We start from the raw sequence: 26,093 nt of genomic DNA, 5'->3' as shown, positions 1-26,093 counted from the left end.
TCGTCCTGCCGGCTGATAACAGAGAGCAAGAGCTGCACACAACCAGGACGGAGATCTACATTGAGAGCTAGAGGACCTGTGGTGACATCCCCGCCATGTGATCAGGGGGCGGAGCTCGGGAGAGAGGTGAAGGACCTGTGATAATGATGACGTCACCACAGCTCCTCCCCCTCAGTGCAGCAGACACTTCATACTTCTCTTGGATCTCTGTTCTCTCTGTTATCAGCCATTATACAGAGACCTGCGCCCAGGAGATATTATATACAGAGCAGAGAACATTCCCCGCAGATTATATTCCTGGAGACAGAACAGGATCTGTGTGACATCAGCACTGAGGGGATTCCAGGGGGAGACCAGAGGCCTAGAGACCGGATCCATCAGTGGTCGGTGACGTCTTGTAGATGTGATCGGAGCCTTAGTTACAGGATCCATCGGTCGTGGTCGGTGACGTCTTGTAGATGTGATCGGAGCCTTAGTTACAGGATCCATCGGTCGTGGTCGGTGATGTCTTGTAGATGTGATCGGAGCCTTAGTTACTGGATCCATCGGTCGTGGTCGGTGATGTCTTGTAGATGCGATCGGAGCCTTAGTTACTGGATCCATCGGTCGTGGTTGGTGACGTCTTGTAGATGTCATCAGAGCCTTAGTTACAGGATCCATCAGTGGTCGGTGACGTCTTGTAGATGTGATCAGAGCGTTAGTTACAGGATCCATCGGTCGTGGTCGGGGACGTCTTGTAGATGTGATCGGAGCCTTAGTTACAGGATCCATCGGTCGTGGTCAGTGACGTCTTGTAGATGTGATCGGAGTCTTAGTTACAGGATCCATCGGTAGTGGTCGGTGACGTCTTGTAGATGTGATCGGAGCCTTAGTTACAGGATTCATCGGTCGTGGTCGGTGACGTCTTGTAGATGTGATCGGAGCCTTAGTTACAGGATCCATCGGTCGTGGTCAGTTACGTCTTGTAGATGTGATCGGAGCCTTAATTACAGGATCCATCGGTCGTGGTCGGTGACGTCTTGTAGATGTGATCGGAGCCTTAGTTACAGGATACATCGCTCGTGGTTGATGACGTCTTGTAGATGTGATCGAAGCATTAGTTACAGGATCCATCGCTCGTGGTTGATGACGTCTTGTAGATGTGATCTGAGCCTTAGTTACAGGATCCATCGGTCGTGGTCAGTGACGTCTTGTAGATGTGATCGGAGCCTTAGTTACAGGATCCATCGGTCATGGACGTCTTGTAGATGTGATCGGATCCTTAGTTACAGGATCCATCGGTCGTGGTCGGTGACGTCTTGTAGATGTGATCGGAGCCTTAGCTACAGGATCCATCGCTCGTGGTTGGTGATGTCTTGTAGATGTGATCGGAGTCTTAGTTACAGGATCCTTCGTTCGTGGTCGGTGACGTCTTGTAGATGTGATCGGAGCCTTAGTTACAGGATCCATCGGTTGTGGTCGGTGACGTCTTGTTGATGTGATCGGAGCCTTAGTTACAGGATCCATCGGTCGTGGTCGGTGATGTCTTGTAGATGTGATCGGAGCCTTAGTTACAGGATCCATCGCTCGTGGTTGGTGACGTCTTGTAGATGTGATTGGAGCCTTAGTTACAGGATCCATCGGTCGTGGTCGGGGACGTCTTGTAGATGTGATCGGAGCCTTAGTTACAGGATCCTTCGTTCGTGGTCGGTGACTTCTTGTAGATGTGATTGGAGCCTTAGTTACAGGATCCATCGGTCGATGTCGGTGACGTCTTGTAGATATGATCGGAGCCTTAGTTACAGGATCCATCGGTCATGGTCGGTGACGTCTTGTAGATGTGATCGGAGTCTTAGTTACAGGATCCATCGGTAGTGGTCGGTGACGTCTTGTAGATGTGATCGGAGCCTTAGTTACAGGATCCATCGGTCGTCGTCGGTGACGTCTTGTAGATGTGTTCGGAGCCTTAGTTACAGGATCCATCGGTCGTGGTCGGTGACGTCTTGTAGATGTGATCAGAGCCTTAGTTACAGGATCCATCGGTCGTGGTCGGTGACGTCTTGTAGATGTGATCGGAGCCTTAGTTACAGGATCCATCGGTCATGGTCGGTAATGTCTTGTAGATGTGATCGGAGCCTTAGTTACAGGATCCATCGCTCGTGGTCGGTGACGTCTTGTGGATGTGATCGGAGCCTTAGTTACAGGATCCATCGCTCGTGGTTGATGACGTCTTGTAGATGTGATCGAAGCATTAGTTACAGGATCCATCGCTCGTGGTTGATGACGTCTTGTAGATGTGATCAGAGCCTTAGTTACAGGATCCATCGGTCGTGGTCAGTGACGTCTTGTAGATGTGATCGGAGCCTTAGTTACAGGATCCATCGGTCATGGACGTCTTGTAGATGTGATCGGATCCTTAGTTACAGGATCCATCGGTCGTGGTCGGTGACGTCTTGTAGATGTGATCGGAGCCTTAGCTACAGGATCCATCGCTCGTGGTTGGTGACGTCTTGTAGATGTGATCGGAGTCTTAGTTACAGGATCCTTTGTTCGTGGTCGGTGACATCTTGTAGATGTGATCGGAGCCTTAGTTACAGGATCCATCGGTTGTGGTCGGTGACGTCTTGTTGATGTGATCTGAGCCTTAGTTACAGGATCCATCGGTCGTGGTCGGTGATGTCTTGTAGATGTGATCGGAGCCTTAGTTACAGGATCCATCGCTCGTGGTTGGTGACGTCTTGTAGATGTGATTGGAGCCTTAGTTACAGGATCCATCGGTCATGGTCGGGGACGTCTTGTAGATGTGATCGGAGCCTTAGTTACAGGATCCTTCGTTCGTGGTCGGTGACGTCTTGCAGATGTGATTGGAGCCTTAGTTACAGGATCCATCGGTCGATGTCGGTGACGTCTTGTAGATGTGATTGGAGCCTTAGTTACAGGATCCATCGGTCGTGGTCAGTGACGTCTTGTAGATGTGATCGGAGCCTTAATTACAGGATCCATCGGTCGTGGACGTCTTGTAGATGTGATCGGATCCTTAGTTACAGGATCCATTGGTCGTGGTCGGTGACGTTTTGTAGATGTGATTGGAGCCTTAGTTACAGGATCCATCGCTCGTGGTTGGTGACGTCTTGTAGATATGATTGGAGCCTTAGTTACAGGATCCATCGGTCGTGGTCGTTGACGTCTTGTAGATGTGATCGGATCCTTAGTTACAGGATCCATTGGTCGTGGTCGGTGACGTTTTGTAGATGTGATTGGAGCCTTAGTTACAGGATCCATCGCTCGTGGTTGTTGACGTCTTGTAGATGTGATCGGAGCCTTAGTTACAGGATCCATCGCTCGTGGTCGTTGACGTCTTGTAGATGTGATTGGAGTCTTAGTTACAGGATCCATCGCTCGTGGTCGGTGACGTCTTGTAGATGTGATCGGAGTCTCAGTTACAATATCCATCGCTCGTGGTCGGTGACTTCTTGTAGATGTGATCAGAGCCTTAGTTACAGGATTCGTCGGTCGTGGTCGGTGACGTCTTGTAGATGTGATCGGAGTCTTAGTTACAGGATCCATCGCTCGTGGTCGGTGACGTCTTGTAGATGTGATCAGAGCCTTAGTTACAGTATCCGTTGGTCGTGGTCGGTGACGTCTTGTAGATGTGATCGGAGACTTAGTTACAGGATCCATCGCTCGTGGTTGATGACGTCTTGTAGATGTGATCGGAGCCTTAGTTACAGGATCCATCGGTCGTGGTCAGTGACGTCTTGTAGATGTGATTGGATCCTTAGTTACAGGATCCATCGGTCGTGGTCGGTGACGTCTAGTAGATGTGATCGGAGCCTTAGTTACAGGATCCATTGCTCGTGGTTGGTGACGTCTTGTAGATGTGATTGGAGCCTTAGTTACAGGATCCATCGGTCTTGGTCGGGGATGTCTTGTAGATGTGATCGGAGTCTTAGTTAAAGAATCCTTCGTTCGTGGTCGGTGACGTCTTGTAGATGTGATCGGAGCCTTAGTTACAGGATCCATCGGTCGTGGTCGGTGATGTCTTGTAGATGTGATCGGAGACTTAGTTACCGGATCCATCGGTTGTGGTCGGTGACGTCTTGTAGATGTGATAGGAGCCTTAGTTACAGGATCCATCGGTCGTGGTCGGTGACGTCTTGTAGATTATTATTATTATTATTTATTATTATAGCGCCATTTATTCCATGGCGCTTTACATGTGAAAAAGTGGTATAATACAAGAACAATTACAATAATCTTGAACACAATGTGACAGCGACTGGTACAGGAGGAGCGAGGACCCTGCCCGCGAGGGCTCACAATCTACGAGGGATGGGTGAGGATACAGTAGGTGAGGGTAGAGCTCGTGCAGCGGTATGGTGGAGCGGTGGTTACTGCAGGTTGTAGGCTTGTCGGAAGAGGTGGGTCTTCAGGTTCCTTTTGAAGGTTTCCAAAGTAGGCGAGAGTCTGATACGTTGGGGTAGAGAGTTCCAGAGTAGGGCGGAAGCACGGGAGAAATCTTGTATACGGCTGTGGGAGGTGGAGATAAGAGGGGAGTAGAGCAGGAGATCTTGTGAGGATCGGAGGTTGCGTGCAGGTATGTAACGGGAGACTTGGTTGGAGATATATGGAGGAGACAGGTTGTGAATGGCTTTGTATGTCATGGTTAGGGTTTTGAACTGGAGTCTCTGAGCAATGGGGAGCCAGTGAAGAGATTGACAGAGAGGAGAGGCCGGGGAATAGCGGGGGGACAGGTTGATTAGTCGAGCAGCAGAGTTTGGGATAGATTGGAATGGTGCAAGAGTGTTAGAGGGAAGGCCACAGAGCAGGAGGTTGCAGTAGTCAAGGCGGGAGATGATGAGGGCGTGCACTAGTGTTTTTGCAGATTCTTGATTTAGGAATGTGCGGATCCGGGAGATATTTTTGAGTTGGAGTCGGCAGCATAGGCGGATTATGAGGGCAATCCGGGCAACCGCCCGGGGCCCCGAGCCTGCAGGGGGCCCGCGGCTCCGGGCGGGGAGTCTAATGCCGTATTGCCCTCATTATATGTGCGGGCCGCCGCGGCACATACCGTAGCAGTGGCGAGAGGGGGGGGCCCGGACCGCTCCCCCAGCAGCGGCCGCCGCTACTTCTTCATCGTCCGGGCCAGCACTGCAGCAGTTAACTTCCCTGTGCTGGCCTGGCCGCGTCACTGCTAGGAGACACGGCCCTGTGCGCGGCCGTGTCTCCTAGCTCTGACGTCACGCAGTGCGCCCCGGCCTGCACTGCTGCAACGGAGAAGAGAGAGCAGGCAGGAGGAATGGAGCCGGTGAGTGTGTATGTGTGTGTGTGTGTCCAGGTGTGTGTCTGTGTGGGCAGGTGTGTGTGTGTGTGTCTGTGTGGGCAGGTGTGTGTGTGTGTGTGGGCAGGTGTGTGTGCATGGGCAGGTGTGTGTGTGGGCAGGTGTGTGTGTGTGGGCAGGTGTGTGTGTGGGCAGGTGTGTGTGCATGGGCAGGTGTGTGTGTGGGCAGGTGTGTGTGTGTGGGCAGGTGTGTGGGGGCAGGTGTTTGTGTCTGGGCAGGTGTGTGTGTGGGCAGGTGTGTGTGTGTGTGGGCAGGTGTGTGTGGGCAGGTGTGTGTGTGGGCTGGTGTGTGTGTGTGGGCAGGTGTGTGTGTGGGCAAGTGTGTGTGTGTGTGGGCAGGTGTGTGTGTGGGGGCAGGTGTGTGTGTGGGCAGGTGTGTGTGTGTGTGTGGGCAGGTGTGTGTGTGTGGGCAGGTGTGTGTGTGTGGGCAGGTGTGTGTGTGTGTGGGCAGGTGTGTGTGTGTGTGGGCAGGTGTGTGTGTGTGTATATGTGTGTGTGTGTGTGGGCAGGTTAGAAAGTCTTGCCGTGTTGAACACTACACCTGACTTGAGGCCACCACCTCTTGGTTGTCCAATGTTCTTGCTTCTCTAGGGCTCTTCTCAGATATTCATTATACCGGCTCCCCAGAATACCAAAGCTAGGGTGGGTGACTGCGAGCCCTGGTGGTGGTCATAACTGCGGCCACCCAGGGGCAATACTCCATAACAACAATCCCCTGAGGTGGTGTAGGATGTAAGGACCTATTCACACTACATTCAACACTGCATTCAGGTCTTTACACAAGGCTTACAACTGAATCCCTGAAATTCAGGATTGTGCTGTCTGAAATGAGACTTCTGAAAGCAGAGCAAATGGAGCCTAAAGATTCAGACTTTAGCCTCGGTTTGCCTTTGTTCAAATCAATGGCTATGTCAAGGCCCATCTGAATGCCATTTTTCAGGGATTTAGATAGAAGCCTGGAAAGAGGAGATGAATGCATTGCAAAATTCAGTGTGAATAGGCCCTTATATCTGGAGTCTTGATATTGATGCCACATGCATTTTACTTGTTTTTAACTTAAAAAAAAAATACACACACACAAATTATACACACACACACACACACTATACATACACACACATTATACACACACACACACACTATACATACACACACACACAGATGTGTGTGTGGGCGTGTGTGTGTGGGCAGGTGTGTGCGCATGTGTGTGTGTGGGCAGGTGTGTGTGTGTGTGGGCAGGTGTGTGTGTGTGGGCCGGTGTGTGTGTGTGTGATGTCTGTCTGTTTGTGTGTGATGTCTGTGTGTGTGTGTGTGGGCAGATGTCATTGTGTGATGTCTGTTTGTATGTATTTTTGTGTTTCAAATGTGTTTATGCGTGTCTGTATATGTTTGTGTGTGTGTATGACTGCATGCGGCCTCCTGCTGAGTATAGTTGGCGCCGTGCGGCCTCCTGATGTCTCTGGGGGGGGCGCCGTGTCGCCTCCCGCTGTGTATAGATGGCTACGTGCGGCCCCCCCGCTGTGTATAGACGGCGCCGTGCGCCCCCCGCTGTGTATAGATGGCTACGTGCGCCCCCCGCTGTGTATAGATGGCTACGTGCGGCCCCCCGCTGAGTATAGATGTCGCCGTGCGGTCTCCTGCTGAGTATAGATGGCTACGTGCGGCCTCCCGCTGAGTATAGATGGCACTGTGCGGCCTCCTGCTGTCTCTGGGGGGAGCGCCGTGCGGCATCTATACTCAGCAGGAGGCCGCACGTACCCATCTATACACGTATACTCAGCAGGAGGCCGCACGTAGCCACCTATACACGTATACTCAGCAGAAGGCCGCACGTAGCCATCTATACGGTGCCATCTATACACAGCGGGAGGCCGCACGGCGCCATCTATACACAGCGGGAGTCTCAGTGCTTTGCAAGAGCAGTCAATAAATTCTGCTTGACTAATTCTGAGCACCATAAAGTCTGGTTCGCTTCTAACCTGCTGTCTTCATTTTCAGCTTGCTGAATTCTAACTCATTTACTGTCATTCGAGACGATGCCTTTGCTGGTCTCTTTCACCTTGAATACCTGTAAGTGCTCCACTTAATGTCATATTTTTGATTCTGTTCTTCTTCATCTTTTGGCATGTGCAATTGTATGAGCAAGTATTCATATGAATTTATGACCTACTTAAACCTTCGAGGACCTTAAATTTTATTCAATCAAATTTTTTTCCAGTTTAAAACTATGGGACATATATGTGCCTTGGTCCTCAAAGGGTTTTTAAAGGGGCTGCAAACATAAATACGAAAAAAATAATTCAATTAGTGCTTTTTGTGTTCATTTAATTTTTATTTGAAGTCCATTTTTTTTATATACCTTGAAATTAAACCCTACCCCATGGAATGAAGCCCTACCTACATGACATCTGAGAGCTACATGGATCCCGCTTGTGAGGTGCCTGTCCGTCACTACTATTCAGTTTTAGGGTCCACTCACTAAGCCAAATATTCTGTCATGCAAGAGAATAGGGCCAATTATGCTAATGACACTTGGCTCAAACTCTGTCAGAGCTTCAACTGAGTGTGATCCAGTTCTCTCGCAGCACAGATATGGAGAAGATGGAGAACTTAATTTCTCCATCTTCTCCATAGTCTCTGTGAGACTTGTATGGGTGCACATGGTCCGAATATCGAATGAGATTATTTTCTCATGCCAATAATCGCAGATCTGCACTGTCCCATAGTATAACATAGGGCCAAGTCCTATCCGATAAAACATCACATAGCATTCGGCCGTGTTATACGACAGTGTGAGCGAGCCCTTAGAGTCAAGGAATATTTACATGCAGATGATGATATTACTCTCCCAGTGTATATTTTTTTAGGCGAGTTCATAGTAAATGCTTTGCCTTTTTGACATGTGATCAACTAAAGAAACAAAAAGATTTAGGATCCCCCCTATAGAGAAACGGAAAATAGTTTGGAGGACTTGCATGTCCTTTTTTATTTATTATGAGAAAATCATAAAAGATCCCGTTTTTTCACCATGCTGTGACTTTCTGCTGAGGGAGAGGGAGAGAGCTGCCCTATTCAGAGTCTGTAATAAGAGCTGCTGACAAAAGTGTTGAAGATACAGTCTAATGTGAATTAACAATGAAAAAAGGTTAATTTCACAAATGGCTTGTATTTTTTTTTTATACAAACTTTTTTGTGTTTACAGCTCCTTTAAAGGGAATCTGTCATCAGGTTTTTGCCACCTAATCTGAGAGCAGCATAATGTAGGGTTAGAGGCACTGATTCCAGTAATGTGTCACTTACTGGGCTGCTTAGTGTTGTTTTGATAAAATCATTGATTTGTCAGAAGGTAATTATCACTAGATGACTAGTAAGTTCTGTAGGACCCCACCCCCATCACTGATCAGTAGATTTCTGTGTACACTGAGCATGGGCAGAAAGCGGCCAATCAGTGGTGTGGGCGGGGCTATACAGAGCGCAGCATTCAGAGAGCTGCTAGATCTGCAGCAGATAAAACGCTGATTTTCTCAAAATGACAACAAGCAGCTGAAAAAGTGACACATCGCTGGAATCAGGGTATCTGCCCCTATATTGTGCTGCTCTCAGATGAGGCAGCACAATTAATATTATGCCAAATTAATTTCCCATGAACTATCACATGATCTATCACAGGGGATCATGTGACATGTCACGTGATAAATCAGGTGTGGGGGGGGGGCCGCGCCTTCTAAACTGCCCGGGCCCTTGCTACTCTTAATCCACCCCTGTATGCTGGAGATGGGAAAATCATACGGCCTCCTACCTCCACCTTTGGTGGTCATGTCAAATCTTACAAGAATTTTGCAAAATCGTTTCCCAAACCTTATACGAATTGCTCCACACCAACATAGCCCTAACCCCTAAACATATTTTTCTAAACTTTCCAATTGATCCAGATAAAAAGTTCTTGTCTAAATTGGCCTCCTTCGTGTTTACTGCCGGCAAACGTCTCCTACCCCCACTTTGGCGCCCTTCAAATATCCCAAACAAGAAACAATTAATCCTCAGAATTGATCAACTGAACCATACTGAAGAACTGGCTGCTCTCTCCATACAAAACCTTACCTCCTCCATTATGTCTGGAGTCCTCGGCAGATTTACAGGAATTCTACTCATTTTCTGTCCTCAACCATTTAATGTTTTATTAACATCTTGAAGATCTGACGTAGAATATACTGGACCCCCCTCCCCCACTCCCTCCTTCCTTTTTCCTTCTCCTATACCAAAGTCTGTCTCACCCCTCCCTCCCTCCATTTCTTATTCTCTGGTCCTGTATATACCTGAGACAATCTACTTTATTCCTTATACATTATGACACTAGTTTATGAATCTAAGAAAAAATTCTTCTTTTTGGAATCAGATATTTTATTCTTAAAGTTTATATCTGACACTTCCCCTCTTCTTGTGATGTCACAAGAATAATTCACTTGAATGTATAAATATCTATATTTTATGTTTCCTTGTTATAAACCTGCAAAGATTCTTCATGAAATCATCTGTTTGTCCCTACTTTATATTAGATTCTCAAGAAATAAAACATTGAAAATAAAATAAATATTGTTTCTTCTCTTTCCTCCTTCTCTGTCTGATGTTTCCTCACAGACTGTAATGATTCTATAAACTATAAAGTTATTATAATGGTGAAGGAGCTGTGATGAGGCTGCGGTCATGTGACAGTGATGACGTCACCGCAGCTCCTCCCCCTCAGGGGTCATCGCCCCGCCCAGATCTGCAGATGATCCCGGCGCAGTCGCTCCTCCAGCTCCTCCTCCCTCTGACGTCACATAGTGGCCGCTTTCTCCAGTGATGAGGATTTCTCTGCTCCCGGAGGTTCTGTAAGTCCAGTAGTCTCATCAGGTCCACATCTATAGTAAGTTCACCTGTTTCCCCAGTCAGGGCTCGCTCTCACTTCAATCTGATAAAACCCCAGACTGCGTCTGTACCCAGTAATCCTCGGATTCTCTGCTCAGCGGCGTTTTGTTTTCCAGCTCCGATAGGATCGCACGCACCCATATAATCTACAGCTGCGTGTGAAACATCGCGCTGCACTCAGATACCACCCGAGTGCAGTGCGATTCCCGCCAATGCCAGCAGCAGAGGAGATGGAGATAGTGATTTCCCCGTCCCCTCCGCAGCCGTGCGAGAGGATCAGAGCATGGAGCACTGACATTCGGCTCCCGCTCGCAGCAGAGCAGCAGCGAGTGTCATTAGCATATCGCATCGGGGGGTCTCGCATCGCATACCGTACGCTAGTGGGACCCCGGCCTAAGAGATACGTCTGTGTCTTGTATAGCAGAGCGGAGTTGTACAGATACCTGTCTTTACGTAGGCTCAGGTTCTCCCGGGTGCGACTCAGCCTCAGCATCCTCCCGCGCCATCTCCTCCTCTCCATGTTGTTGTGCAGAGTTCTCGGCGCCATCTTGTGATCAGGGTCTGGAGAATTTTTCTTTTTTTTTTTTTTCTCCTATTTTTTTAATTTTAAAAAATGTTATTAAAATGTTCTAATGCTGATAATTTAGTCATCCGTTCAGATATTAAAATATTCACCCAATGACAAACGAAAGCAATTCTAAACCCATAACCCTTCTATGACCTGATCACTGTCTACATACTGAAAAACAATGAGTATACCGACATTATCACAACATAAGAGCCGAAGCCACAAATAGTAATGTGAAAGCTTCTTCCCCGGAATCCAATGTTGCTCTATCCATAAAAAACCTTCATCCAATCTCAACTTCATTCCTGACCCCGATCATTTCTATAACCATAGATGTGTTAGTGCACAATGCGGTATCTGCGCTCCAGCGAGACCACCGTGTCTGTACTGTCTGCAAGAAGAAAGAAGAGAAAGGGAACATTTGTCCCCCAGCTCTACTGACGGACTCACATTATACTCTAGATTCAGGCCTTTAGGAGACAGACGATTTACAGTCAATATCCAGAAGGCTTCCCTCCTTAATAACCTTCTCTTAATACCACCTCCTCTCCTAGGAGCACTCACTTGTTCTATCACCTGGTATTCTGTCTCAGACAACGATATCTACGGACTTTCTCAAAATATCCACAAGTGAATTCAGGAGACGTGACTGGGAAAAGAATCCAAAAGGTGAGTCTCCTATGAACTTCATGCTGCAACTGTAATGGAATACTGTGGAGAAAAACGCCTATCGCGAGGACTGCGAGTCCATCTGCGCCCCACTCTGTTTTCAGAGGATGGGACTTTCTGCGATCAATTCGAGCAGATTAATAAGTGTTCCCTGGATTTAATCTTGTTGACTGCTGATAGACTGCAGGCAGCAGATACAGATTTAAAAGTGGAGATAGCGAAAAATGTAAACTAACAAATAATATATAAATTAGGTCAATAATTTTTCCTTCCCATTTATGATATACAGAGGAGAATTAGAATGTGTTGTGGGTGAATTATGATATATGTTTTTTAGACTTTGGTGCGTATAGTTAAATGGTACGATGATTATTATCTTACTTGTTTTAACTTCTGCTTTCTCACATCTCGCCCACCCTTTAACACATTCTATGCACTCTCTCCATATCCACCCCTCCCTTCTCCCCTCTCTCATGTATACCTCTGAGGCTCTACTGACATTTCTCACCCACTCCAAACCATTCACTACCTCCATACAGCACTCAAAACGCTCATACAAATCATTGCACCACCTGCTCTTTCTCTTTTTTCTCCTTCTCCTAGTCGCTGGCAACATCTCTCCCAACCCTGGGCCTCCCACCACTAGCATACACCACTCTCCTCCAGCTGCATATAGAAACCCTGCTAATCTTATTAACATTCACTGCATGCCCTCTCCTATTGCTTTCATTGTGCTCTCTGGAACGCACAGTCTGTGTGTAACAAACTAACTTACATTCACGATTTTTTCCTCACTAATTCCCTTCACCTTCTGGCTATTACAGAAACCTGGATCCAGCATTCAGACACCACCGCAGCTGCTGCTCTCTCATTTGGTGGCCTGAAATTTTCACATACCACCAGACCTGAGAATAGACAGGGTGGAGGTGTTGGTTTGCTCCTTTCACCACAATGTGCTTTCCAGGTCACCCCCCCCCACACCCCGCTTCCCTCACTTATGTTTCCTTCCTTTGAAGTCCACACCATCAGACTCTACAAACCCTTCTCCCGGTGAGTGGCGGTTGTGTATCGCCCTCCAGGCTCCTCCCACCAGTTCTTGGATCACTTTGCCACCTGGCTTCCTCACTTTCTATCCTGTGACATCCCCACCCTCATCATGGGAGACTTTAACATCCCCATCAATGATCCCCTCTGTCAATCTGCCTCTCATCTACTTTCTCTAACCTCCTCATTCGGCCTCTCACAGGTTACTAACTCTCCCACGCATGAAGACGGGAATACTCTGGACCTGGTTTTCTCCCGTCTCTGCTCGCTGCATGACTTTACTAACTTCCCTCTCCCGCTGTCGGACCACAACCTTGTTTCCTTCTCTGTCAAGAACCGTCTCCTCACCCGGGACACCCCCACTTACCTCACTTATAGGAATACACGTACCATTAATACCCAGCAGCTTATGGACAATCTCCACACATCTTCAGCCCCCATCTCCTCCCTCTCCTGCCCGGACTTGGCATTGTCACACTACAATAATAGAGTGAAGAGCGCCCTAGATGAAGCAGCACCTTCTATATGCAGAAAGACCCGACACAGACAACGGCAGCCCTGGCACACAATGCAAACACGTTTTCTTCAGCGTTGCTCAAGTTGTGCTGAGCGTCAGTGGAGAAAATCTCTTTTAGCAGAGGACTTCATCCACTATAAATTCATGCTCAAAACCTATAACTCTGCCCTTCATCTGGCCAAACAATCCTACTTCACCCCCCTCATCACTTCACTGTCCAACAATCCAAAATGACTTTTTGAAACCTTAAACTCTCTCCTGAAACCTAAAGCACAGGCCCCCACCACCAACCTCAGCGGTGAGGATCTGGCCACTTATTTCCTAGAAAAAAATCAACCACATCTATCAGGACATCTCAGCCCAATCTCCTCAGTGCCTGAATCCCCTTCCCTGCCGCACTTCAAGCTCACTAGCCATCTTTGAGCCTGTTACAGAAGAAGACGTCACCCAGCTTCTCATTTCTTCTTGACCTACAACCTTCACATCTCCTGCAGTCTCTCTCACCGGTGGTCACCACTCACCTGACTAAAATATTTAACCTCTCTCTTTCTTCAGGTATCTTTCCTTCCTCATTTAAACATGCCATCATAACCCCTTTACTTAAAAAGCCATCCCTGGTCCAGAACTGCACTGCTAACTACAGACCTGTCTCTAATCTTCCTTACATCTCTAAACTCCTGGAACGCTTGGTCCACTCCCGTCTAATCCGCTATCTCTCAGATAACTCTCTCCTCGACCCTCTACAATCTGGTTTCTGCTCCTTACACTCCACTGAAACTGCCCTCACTAAAGTCTCTAATGATCTACTAACATCTAAATCCAAAGGTCACTGCTCCCTGCTGATTCTCCTGGATCTCTCTGCTGCATATGACACTGTGGATCACCAGCTCCTCCTCACTATGCTCCGATCTATCGGGTTCAAGGAAACCGTTCTCTCCTGGTTCTCCTCCTACCTCTCTGACCGCTCCTTCACTGTATCTTTTGCCGGCTCCTCTTCCTCTCCTCGTTCCCTTACTATCGGGGTCTCGCAGGGCTCAGTCCTAGGCCCCCTCCTCTTCTCTCTATACACTGCCCCTATTGGACAAACAATCAGCAGATTTGGTTTCCAGTATCATCTCTATGCTGACGACACCCAATTATACACCTCTTCCCATGACATCACCCCTACCCTAATACAAAATACCAAGGATTGTCTGTCCGCTGTCTCTAACATCATGTCCTCCCTCTATCTCAAACTGAATCTCTCTAAAACTGAACTTCTTATGTTTCTTCCATCTACTAACCTAACTCTACCTATCATCGAAATTACCTTGGAGGGTTCAAACATAACTCCCAGCAGCACGGCCGCTGCCTTGGGGTCATATTCGACACTAACTTTTCCTTTACTCCCTATATCCGATCACTCACCCGCTCTTGTCACCTGCATCTTAAAAACATCTCCAGAATCCGACCTTTTCTCACCTTTGAAACTGATAAAACTCTGACTGTCGCTCTTCTTCACTCTCGTCCGGACTACTGCAACTCTCTTCTGATTGGTCTCCCTCTTACCAAACTTTCTCCTCTCCAATCCGTCCTGAATGCGGCAGCCAATGTCGTATTTCTGTCCAGCCGCTTCACCGATGCCTCCATCTTGTGCCAGTCATTACACAGGTTGCCCATTCGCTACAGGGTCCAATATAAACTCATCACTCTCACCCACAAAGCTCTCCACAGTTCTGCACCGCCTTATATCTCCTCTCTCATCTCTGTAAATCGCCCTACACGTGCCCTCCGTTCTACAAATGACCTAAGACTAACATCCCCCATAATCCGAACCTTGCACCTCTGTCTCTAAGACGTCTCTCGTGCTGCGCCAGTTCTCTGGAATGCTCTACCCCAGACGATCTGACTGATGCCTAGCCCCCATGTCTTCAAGCGCGCTTTAAAGACCCATCTCTTTAAACAAGCCGACCACCTCAACTACTCAGTAAACCAACTTTCCCCTGTTCCCTCCTTCTAAATATTATTCAGAATCTGTTCCCTACTCTTCATCTGTCTCCTCACCCTCCATGCACTCGATAACTGCACTCGATACTTGATTATTGCACTTATACATACGGGCTGATGACCGGATCATGCAGCTTTATATGAAAATCCCTATTTATTATAATTGTCAGACCTGAAATAACAAGCACTTTGCACCTACTGTGTCCCCCCATTCCCTTGTAGATTGTAAGCGTGCGAGCGGCCGGACCCTCGCTCCTAATGTAACTGTTTAAACTGTCTTACCTTGTATTGAATATATTGTCTGTACATGTCCCCGCTGAATTGTAAAGTGCTGCGGAATATGTTGGCGCTATATAAATGAAACGTATTATTGTGTTTTTTCTGCATTTCCTATATACGCCTACATATATATTTGTGGCAATGTGTATTGGTGTAAAATAAAATATTTTATTTGATAGTTATTATACTTTGTTATGGATGTTTTTTCATTTTTGTGTATATACACTGCTCAAAAAAATAAAGGGAACACTGAAATAACCCATCCTAGATCTGAATGAATGAAATCTTCTCATTGAATACTTTGTTCTGTACAAAGTGGAAAACACACTACAGGCTGATCCAACTTTGATGTAATGTCCTGAAAACAAGTCAAAATGAGGCTCAGTATTGTGTGTGGCCTCCACGTGCCTGTATGACCTCCCTACAACGCCTGGGCATGCTCCTGATGAGGCTGAGTATTGTGTGTGGCCTCCACGTGCCTGTATGACCTCCCTACAACACCTGGGCATGCTCCTGATGAGGCTGAGTATTGTGCTTGGCCTCCAATGCCTGTATGACCTCCCTACAATGCCTGGGCATGCTCCTGATGAGGCTGAGTATTGTGTGTGGCCTCCACGTGCCTGTATGACCTCCCTACAACGCCTGGGCATGTTCCTGATGAGGCTGAGTATAGTGTGTGGCCTCCACGTGCCTGTATGACCTCCCTACAATGCCTGGGCATGCTCCTGATGAGGCTGAGTATTGTGCGTGGCCTCCACGTGCCTGTATGACCTCCCTACAACGCCTGGGCATGCTCCTGATGAGGTTGAGTATTGTGTGTGGCCTCCACGTGCCTGTATGACCTCCCTACAACGCCTGGGCATGCTCCTGATGAGGCTGAGTATTGTGTGTGGCCTCCACGTGCCTGTATGACCTCCCTACAACGCCTGGGCATGCTCCTGATGAGGCTGAGTATTGTGTGTGGCCTCCACGTGCCTGTATGACCTCCCTACAATACCTGGGCATGCTCCTGATGAGGCTGAGTATTGTGTGTGGCCTCCACGTGCCTGTATGACCTCCCTACAACGCCTGGGCATGCTCCTGATGAGGCTGAGTATTGTGTGTGGCCTCCACGTGCCTGTATGACCTCCCTACAACGCCTGGGCATGCTCCTGATGAGGCTGAGTATTGTGCGTGGCCTCCAATGCCTGTATGACCTCCCTACAATGCCTGGGCATGCTCCTGATGAGGCTGAGTATTGTGTGTGGCCTCCACGTGCCTGTATGACCTCCCTACAATACCTGGGCATGCTCCTGATGAGGCTGAGTATAGTGTGTGGCCTCCACGTGCCTGTATGACCTCCCTACAATGCCTGGGCATGCTCCTGATGAGGCTGAGTATTGTGCGTGGCCTCCACGTGCCTGTATGACCTCCCTACAACGCCTGGGCATGCTCCTGATGAGGCTGAGTATTGTGTGTGGCCTCCACGTGCCTGTATGACCTCCCTACAACGCCTGGGCATGCTCCTGATGAGGCTGAGTATTGTGTGTGGCCTCCACGTGCCTGTATGACCTTCCTACAACGCCTGGGCATGCTCCTGATGAGGCTGAGTATTGTGCGTGGCCTCCAATGCCTGTATGACCTCCCTACAATGCCTGGGCATGCTCCTGATGAGGCTGAGTATTGTGTGTGGCCTCCACGTGCCTGTATGACCTCCCTACAATACCTGGGCATGCTCCTGATGAGGCTGAGTATAGTGTGTGGCCTCCACATGCCTGTATGACCTCCCTACAATGCCTGGGCATGCTCCTGATGAGGCTGAGTATTGTGCGTGGCCTCCACGTGCCTGTATGACCTCCCTACAACGCCTGGGCATGCTCCTGATGAGGCTGAGTATTGTGTGTGGCCTCCACGTGCCTGTATGACCTCCCTACAAAGCCTGGGCATGCTCCTGATGAGGCTGAGTATTGTGTGTGGCCTCCACGTGCCTGTATGACCTTCCTACAACGCCTGGGCATGCTCCTGATGAGGCTGAGTATTGTGTGTGGCCTCCACGTGCCTGTATGACCTCCCTACAACGCCTGGGCATGCTCCTGATGAGGCTCAGTATTGTGTGTGGCCTCCACGTGCCTGTATGACCTCCCTACAATACCTGGGCATGCTCCTGATTCGGTTGCGGATGGTCTCCTGTGGGATCTCCTCCCAGACCTGGACTAAAGCATCCGCCAACTCCTGGACAGTCTGTGGTGCAACGTGACGTTGGTGGATGGAGCAAGACATGATGTCCCAGATGTGCTCAATCGGATTCAGGTCTGGGGAACGGGCGGGCCAGTCCATAGCTTCAATGCCTTCATCTTGCAGGAACTGCTGACACACTCCAGCCACATGAGGTCTGGCATTGTCCTGCATTAGGAGGAACCCAGGGCAAACCGCACCTGCATATGGTCTCACAAGGGGTCTGAGGATCTCATCTTGGTACCTAATGGCAGTCAGGATACCTCTGGCGAGCACATGGAGGGCTGTGCGGCCCTCCAAAGAAATGCCACCCCACACCATTACTGACCCACTGCCAAACCGGTCATGCTGAAGGATGTTGCAGGCAGCAGGTCGCTCTCCACGGCGTCTCCAGACTCTGTCACGTCTGTCACATGTGCTCAGTGTGAACCTGCTTTCATCTGTGAGGAGCACAGGGCGCCAGTGGCGACTTTGCCAATCCTGGTGTTCTGTGGCAAATGCCAAGCGCCCTGCACGGTGTTGGGCTGTGAGCACAACCCCCATCTGTGGACATTAGGCCCTCATATCACCCTCATGGAGTCGGTTTATAACCGTTTGTGCAGACACATGCATATTTGTGGCCTGCTGGAGGTCATTTTGCAGGGCTCTGGCAGTACTCCTACTGTTCCTCCTTGCACAAAGGCGGAGGTAGCGGTCCTGCTGCTGGGTTGTTGCCCTCCTATGGTCCCCCACATCTCCTGGTGTACTGACCTGTCTCCTGGTAGCGCCTCCAGCCTCTGGACACTACGCTGACAGACACAGCAAACCTTCTTGCCACAGCTCGCATTGATGTGCCATCCTGGATGAGCTGCACTACCTGAGCAACTTCTGTGGGTTGTAGAGTCAGTCTCATGCTACCATGAGTGTAAAAGCCCAACCAACATTCAAAAGTGACCAAAACATCAGCCAGAAAGCATTGGTACTGAGATGTGGTCTGTGGTCCCCACCTGCAGAACCACTCCTTTATTGAGTGTATCTTGATAATTGCCAATAATTTCCATCTATTGTCTATTTTATTTGCACAACACCATGTGAAATTGATTGTCAATCAGTGTTGCTTCCTAAGTGGACAGTTTGATGCCACAGAAGTTTGATTTACTTGGAGTTACATTCTGTTGTGTAAGTGTTCCCTTTATTTTTTTGAGCAGTGTAGATTTTATATAATGAGACTAATATGATTATATGAATGTTTGTGGTTTTCTTCATTTTTTATTTAATTGTGATGTCATTTCCTTGTTTTTTTTCTATATAAATGTTGTATTTCTATGTGATTGTGTTAGCAGAGGATTAATCCGCGTGACATCCAGAGTTTAGAACACAGAATGTAGGTTTATTCATATCCAGCATAGGCACAGCATGGAGTCTGGTGTTACAGCAGCATGAGGAGATCAAAACATATAACAACAATACAGGAAGAGAAGGAGGGGGCATCCTGTCTGTGTGAGTTTTTTTTTTTTTTTTTTTAAACACAACTTTGTTAACAACTTCACAATATGCACAACATATGAAACAGCACAGTAGTTGTTGCAATACACATACAGATTAATATGTATTATTCCAACACCCCCACTCAACAACTACTTATCCTCTTAGTCCCATTGTGGTTCTCAATTCTTGGAACCTAGCTCGTGGCAATGGCTTTATCATAATGTCAGCTACCATCTTATCAGTTTCACAATAGACAAACTGAATTATGCCACGATCTATCAAATCACGTAGATGATGATGTCTGACGTCAATGTGCTTGGTTCTAGCACTGATCTTTTCACTGCATGCAAGTTTAATGCATCCTTGGTTGTCCTCATAAATCACCGTCGGCTGAGTTGTCGGTTTGCCAAGATCGTCCATCAATTGTCTTAGCCAAACAACCTCCTGGCTTGCATAGGCTGCGGACACATACTCCGCTTCTGTAGATGACAAGGCAACAGACACTTGTTTCCTACTAGACCAGGAGATTGAACTTTCTCCAACTTTAAACAAGTATCCACTTGTGGATTTACGATCACGCGAATCACCTGCCCAATCCGCATCTACATAGCCGGTAAGTTCTAGATCTCCTGCTGCAGATAGTTTTAAATTTACATCTTGCGTTTCTTTCAAATATCGGAGAAGTCTCTTAACAGCATTCCAGTCTCTTTGGCGCGGTTTTCCCACATATCTGCAAAGGATTCCAACTGTTGTTGTGATATCCGGTCGAGTCATAGTTGATATGTATAGAAGTGCCCCCACTGCCTGACGATATTTCTCATTGTTAGGCAACAGGTCATCTTCTCCTTCCAGCTTCAGGTAGGATGATTCCATTGGGGTTGATATACCTTTGGCCTCTGACATTTTAAACTGATTCAGAATCAAATTAATTTTTGCACTTTGGTTTAGAAGAAAACTTCCATCTTCCTCTCTCTGGATTTGGATTCCTAGATAATATGTCACACTTCCAAGGTCTTTTGTTTCAAAGTGCTGATTCAGAATTTCAGTCATTTTTCCAATTTCTGCGTCGTCTTGATGAACAACAATCACGTCGTCCACATATAAGAGAATATACATCCACTTTCCATCTGTATATTTTGTGTATAAGCACGGATCTGCTTGACCTCTTTTAAATCCTTCTTCCAACAAGACTTTATTCATCTTGGTGTTCCATGCTCTTGCTGATTGCTTAAGACCATAGAGAGATTTTTGTAGTTTGCAAACAAGATTCTCTTCACCTCCTTTTACATAACCTTCAGGTTGAGTCATGTATAAGTCCTCCTCAATGTCACCATTTAAAAAGGCAGTTTTTATATCCAAATGCCTGACATACATCTTTTGTACAGCAGCTACAGCTAACAAAGCTCTGAACGTGGTCTGTTTAGCGACTGGAGCAAATGTAGCATCGTAATCTTCGCCATACTTTTGAGAATATCCTTTTGCGACCAACCTTGCTTTGAATCTGTGGACTTTACCTTCAGAGTCATATTTGGTTTTGAAGACCCACTTGCACTTGATTGCCTTTTTGCCCTGTGGTAGCTTGGTGAGTTTCCAAGTTTGGAGTTGATGAAGCGATTTGATTTCCTCATTAGCGGCATCGATCCACTTTGTTCTTTCATGGACAGGTAGTGCTTGCATTTCATCCCATGACTGCGGCTCTGATTCAGGTAGTGTCTTGACAATGTAGGATAGACGTTTAGCTGGTATACCTTTGTTTGATCTTGACGATCTCCTGATTTCAGATTCACCTGATTGTTCTGTTGTTCCTTCATTAGTTGAAGAATCCAGCCAGACCTCTACATCCTCCTTGTTGCTGTCTTGTAATTGTGACTTCAGCTGGACTACTGGCGTGATGTCACAAAACTTGGGTGATACAAAGTTCTCATCAATCACTACATCTCTACTTATTGTGACCTTGTTTGTTTCTGGGTGTAGAATCCTATAACCTTTCTGGGTTTCGCTGTAGCCTACCAGGATACCTTCCTTAGCATGAGATTCCCACTTAGTTCGCTTTTCTTTGGGAACATGTACAAATGCTTTACTTCCGAATATTCTTATGTGATGTAGTTTTGGCTTTCTGCTATTCCATTGCTCAAATGGAGTTTTCTCTGTAGCTTTACCTGGTAGTCTGTTCTGAAGATAGCAAGCTGTCATGATTGCTTCACCCCAATATGCTGTGGGCAGATTTGCATCAAATAACATGCTTCTTCCACTTTCACATAGTGTTCGGTTCCTTCTTTCCGCGACACCATTTTGCTCTGGGTTGTACGGTACAGTGGTCTGAAATAGGATTCCATTTTTCTTTAAAATGCTCTGTGTCTCATTACTTGTATATTCAGTCCCATTATCTGTACTTAGAATCTTTGGCATTCTTCCAAATTTATTATATACTTCAGCTAGGTATATTTCAAGTTTCTCTGGAACTTCCTTCTTGCTGTGAAGCAGGTGGACAACTGTATATCTTGAATGATCATCAATAAATGTGAGAAAATATCTCTTCTTCCCTGGGGTCAGAGTGCTCATTGGACCACAGACATCTGTGTGTATTAAATCTAGTGGCTGTGCTGTTGTTGTACTAATTCTCTTAGGAAAAGCTTTCCAAGACATTTTCCCTTTGATGCAGCTAGTACACTTCATTGTCTGGTTACATAGATCAATTGTAATATCCTCAGCTAGTTGCTTTTGGACTAACTTTCTTATTGCTTCTGGGTCTCTGTGTGCCAGACGCCTATGCCACACATGAATACAGTTTTTATGCTCTTCTTGTTGCGCTGTATACACACACTCTTTGCATTTCAGCTGATAAAGTTCATCTGTGATGTTTCCCTCTGCTAGTGTGTGACCTTCCTTTGAGATGATGCAGCTATCATGCTTAAATGTAACTTAATTTCCTTGTTTTGCGAGTTTCTTCACAGATAGTAGATTACTTTCAAGACTAGGCACATACAGCACATCCTTTACTGGGATCTTCCTGCTTTGTTTTGGTGAGATTTGTGAATCAATATAACCATCTCCTATGCCTTCTGAAGTCATGTACTGACCATTAGCCATAATCACTTTCTCTGATTTACTTTGGTCAAGCTTAGAAAAGAAGTCTCTGTTATTAGTCATGTGACTAGTTGCTCCAGAGTCTATACACCATGCATGCTTTGATGTATTTGCACTGACAGTAAATGCAGTTTCAGTATTCACAGAATCATTTTCTCCAGATACAGCACTTTTAACCCTTTGATGACTGCTTTGCTTTTTCAGCTGATTCATTCTAGCTTTCCAGACTCTGCAGTCAGCTTTCAAATGTCCTGATTTCTTGCAAACAAAACATTCACGTGTTTCTTTTATGTGCTTCCTGTTATCAGTTAGGTTTTGTGTCTGTAAAGCAGATTCTGTGTTGCATGTCCTACTGTCTACACCTTCTGCCTTTCGCTTATATTCATCTATGAGCTTCCCCCTGACATACTCCAGTGTAAGCTCATCATCTGGACGCGCATCTAGTGCGGTTACAAGCGTATCATAGCTCTCTGGAAGGCCACTAAGCAGTAATGCGGCCACATGAAAGTCCTTTAGATCTTCCCCAATGCCTCTCAGGCGTTCTACAACTTCCAGAACACTTCTTATGTAATCCTGCATATCCTGGCCTTTCTGTAGCTTAGACTGGTACAGCTTTCTCGTGAGATAGAGCTTATTGCTTAAATTTATCCTCTCATGTACCTTTTGCAACTGCTCCCACATTTCCTTTGCAGTATTACATTTACACACATGCACAATCTGGTCATCATCTATACTGAGTGATATGGTACTTTGTGCTTTCTGATCCATGTCTGTCCACTGCTGTGGCACTGGGTCAGGTTTAGGCTCCTGTGTGTATTTCCACGTACCTTCTCTTATCAGCAGCATTTTCACTTTGAATTTCCAGGATTGATAATTCTGGTTAGTGAGACTTGGCACTGTAAATTTCATGGAGCTGCTGCTGCTGGTGGCCATCTTTGCTTCTTCTCAGTTTGCTGTCTTTCTTTCTTTTCTTTCCTCTGTGTTCTGGGGATCTGTGACTCTGAGACATCTGGGCCCATAACCTGTTAGCAGAGGATTAATCCGCGTGACATCCAGAGTTTAGAACACAGAATGTAGGTTTATTCATATCCAGCATACGCACAGCATGGAGTCTGGTGTTACAGCAGCATGAGGAGATCAAAACATCAATACAGGAAGAGAAGGAGGGGGCATCCTGTCTGTGTGAGTTTTTTTTTTTTAAAACACAACTTTGTTAACAACCTCACAATATGCACAACATATGAAACAGCAAAGTAGTTGTTGCAATACACATACAGATTAATATGCATTATTGCAACAGATTGGCCACAATTGACAAAAGCTCTGGAGGAGCTGAAGCGTTTTGCAGATTTGCTGATGTGATATATGATTGACTACAGGTGAGTGCCGGGATCTCTTTCCTTTCCCTCTCCATTACTAACCTGAGGCCTTGAAGACAGCTGGGTTTTTTGACAAATCACAGCGGTCATCAACCGTAACCACCATTAACCCGATTGCCACCGCACCAGGGCAATCGTGAAGAGCCGTGCAAAGTACCGGAATTGGTGCGACATTGCTGAGGCGGCTGCGGGCTGGTAGTTTTAGGCTGGGAAGGGCCCAATAACCGAGGACCTTCCCACCCTGATAATATCCGCTCACAGCTGTCTGCTTTACCTTTGCTGGTTATCAAAAATAGGGAGGACTCCACATCTTTTTTAATTTATTAGCTAAACACAAGTACAGTAAACTCCACACACAGGGCAGTAATTATATATCTCACGGATATCTATCATCTATCTCGATCTTTGCACATCTAACACCTAAATATCTGTCATTTCTATTCTGCACTCTCTTCCGGCACGTGTCACACAGACGTGTGCGCGGATGTCACACTCTATGTCATCTGTGTGCAGGACGTACTGACATCCGAGCTGCCGGCAAAAAACGGACATGTCCGGTCCGTGTGAACATGTGCGCAGCCTATAGATTATAATGGGTGTACGTGTGTGTCTCCGGTACGTGTGAAGGGGGCCTAAAGGGTATGAGCACTTTTAGTATGAATTACCAGTAGGGGGCGTGAGCACTTAAAGTGCCTAGGGCAGCATGAATGCCAGATACGGCCCTGAGCACAGCCCTAATAAAGTCATTAGAGCTGCAGATAAAGGGGGCTCGATTACAGCTCTGGATAGTGGGTTGTATGAGCCGGAGGTTATGAACATGGGTGACGATACTAATATATGCCGCACTCTAGATGGAGATCCTACTAATTCATACAATACCCCCTTACATTGTCTTTTGGAGGAGGGTTTGGTATCGGCTGTACTTAATGCCAAACAAATAGAACGATTAAAGGAAAATCACCCACAATGTCCAATATTTCATACATTACCGAAAACTCACAAAGAAGGAAACATCCATCAGTCTAGAGATACATTCAATACTGGCTGCAGAGAAGATTCCTATAATATAGTGAATATTACCAGAAAACATTTACCTATGTTATACAATGACAAGGATCCAGCAACAAGAAAGACAACTGACACGTGGAGGACAAACACCAAAGGTTTCATTGAATGTGGGAGAAATAAATGTGGTTTGTGCAAGTCTGTGCACAAAGCAAAAATGTCTGCATCTACTAACCATAATAAACCCTATAATATCCGACATCTCATTAGTTATAGCTCCACACGTCATTGACACCATACAATGTGAAGCTTGTCTGCTGCAATATGTGGGGGGCACGGTCAGACCCTTACGTCACCGCATTGGGGGACACGTTAGGGACGTTCTTGGCCCCACAACACGTAATACATCTGCAGCATCACAACATCTCATACAACACAATAGGAATTAATCACTTTACAGTTGTGGGTATTGAATATGTCACCAGACCAGCTAAGGGGGGAGATTGGTATAAAAAGTACACCCCCGAGAAGCCTTGTGGATTCTGGAATTGGACTCCAGATTCCCCAGTGATATAAAGCTTCGTTCAGACCTTGTATCCATTTACTGAATTGTGTTTTTCCCTCTTTTATAGTAATTATACATAATATACACATTATAGATGCAGACACTTCATTCTTCTATTGCACGGATGCTTTTTGTTGTGGACATATGATCATCCATAGGGGTAATGTAGACATACTTGCACATGTCCATTTGGGTCTGGGGGTCTCCGCTGTGCATTAGACACTATGATGTGTATAAGAAGCCGGTTACTGGTTATTTATTATGTCATGAAGAAGAACTGAACACAAATACCAGGTAGAAACGCAGAGATGTTTTGCTCCTATCTGTTTTTTAATGTTTCTATGATTTTAATTTGATTTGTTCAATAAGTTTTTGGTTTTATTCACACTGGAAAACAAGTGCTGGATTATCAGTAACTTTCTTTGTCCCGTCCATTCCTTCCCAACTGTGATTTTTCATCCAAGCATTGAGAGATGAGCTGAAAGCAGACATATTTTTCTATAGAGGAATGGCAGACATGGGTGTTGTCCACATAAAAAGCCTCTCCTAAATCCCATACACAAAAAAGCCGCCCTACAATCTGCCAGGACACATGCGGAAACACATGAAGATTCCTGGGACTTTATACTCTGGAGTGATGAGACCAAGATAAATGTTTTTTTTTGGAACTGATGGCTTCAAAACTGTATGACATTGAAGAAGTGAGGAATACAATGAGAACGCATGGAGTCTACAGTGAGACCTGGTGGTGGCCGTGTCCTTATGTGCGGCTGCATGAGTAGCTACATTTCATTGATGGGATCTTGAATTCACAGATGTTCTGCTCTATAGTGACAGAAAAGATGCTGCCATCACTCTGTTCCCTTGGTAGGCCACTGTTACATTTCTGAAGAACAGGGTGACAGTGATTCAGTGGCCAAGTGTCTCCTGATCTGAACCCAACCAAACACCTATGGGGAATTCTGTAGAGACAAGTTGTCATCGCTCCATCCAGCCTCTAAGAGCTCGTTATCGAAAAAGAGAATAAAGATAGATGTAGTATTGTCACTAACTTGTTCATTCCAGGCCTAGAAAACTTGGTGCCG

The 26,093-nt window shown here is 46.6% G+C and overlaps 1 protein-coding gene across 1 annotated transcript in view; it reads right to left on the bottom strand.

The window, feature by feature from the left end:
• LOC141220276 (uncharacterized) overlaps positions 1-26,093 on the bottom strand; it is a 96,790-nt gene that overhangs the window by 15,257 nt on the left and 55,440 nt on the right. Inside the window, exon 8 of the mRNA XM_073666232.1 lies at positions 11,847-11,855. Coding sequence (XP_073522333.1) covers positions 11,847-11,855 — 9 coding nt within the window. The remainder of the gene's footprint in view (positions 1-11,846; positions 11,856-26,093) is intronic.

The sequence above is a fragment of the Phyllobates terribilis genome, unplaced genomic scaffold (assembly GCF_046119375.1).
Source record: "Phyllobates terribilis strain yellow unplaced genomic scaffold, ASM4611937v1 Scaffold_279__1_contigs__length_2497574, whole genome shotgun sequence".
NCBI classification, from domain to species: domain Eukaryota; kingdom Metazoa; phylum Chordata; class Amphibia; order Anura; family Dendrobatidae; genus Phyllobates; species Phyllobates terribilis.
The sequence above is the reverse complement of the archived record's forward strand: the minus strand, read 5'-3'. Positions and strand labels throughout refer to the sequence as shown.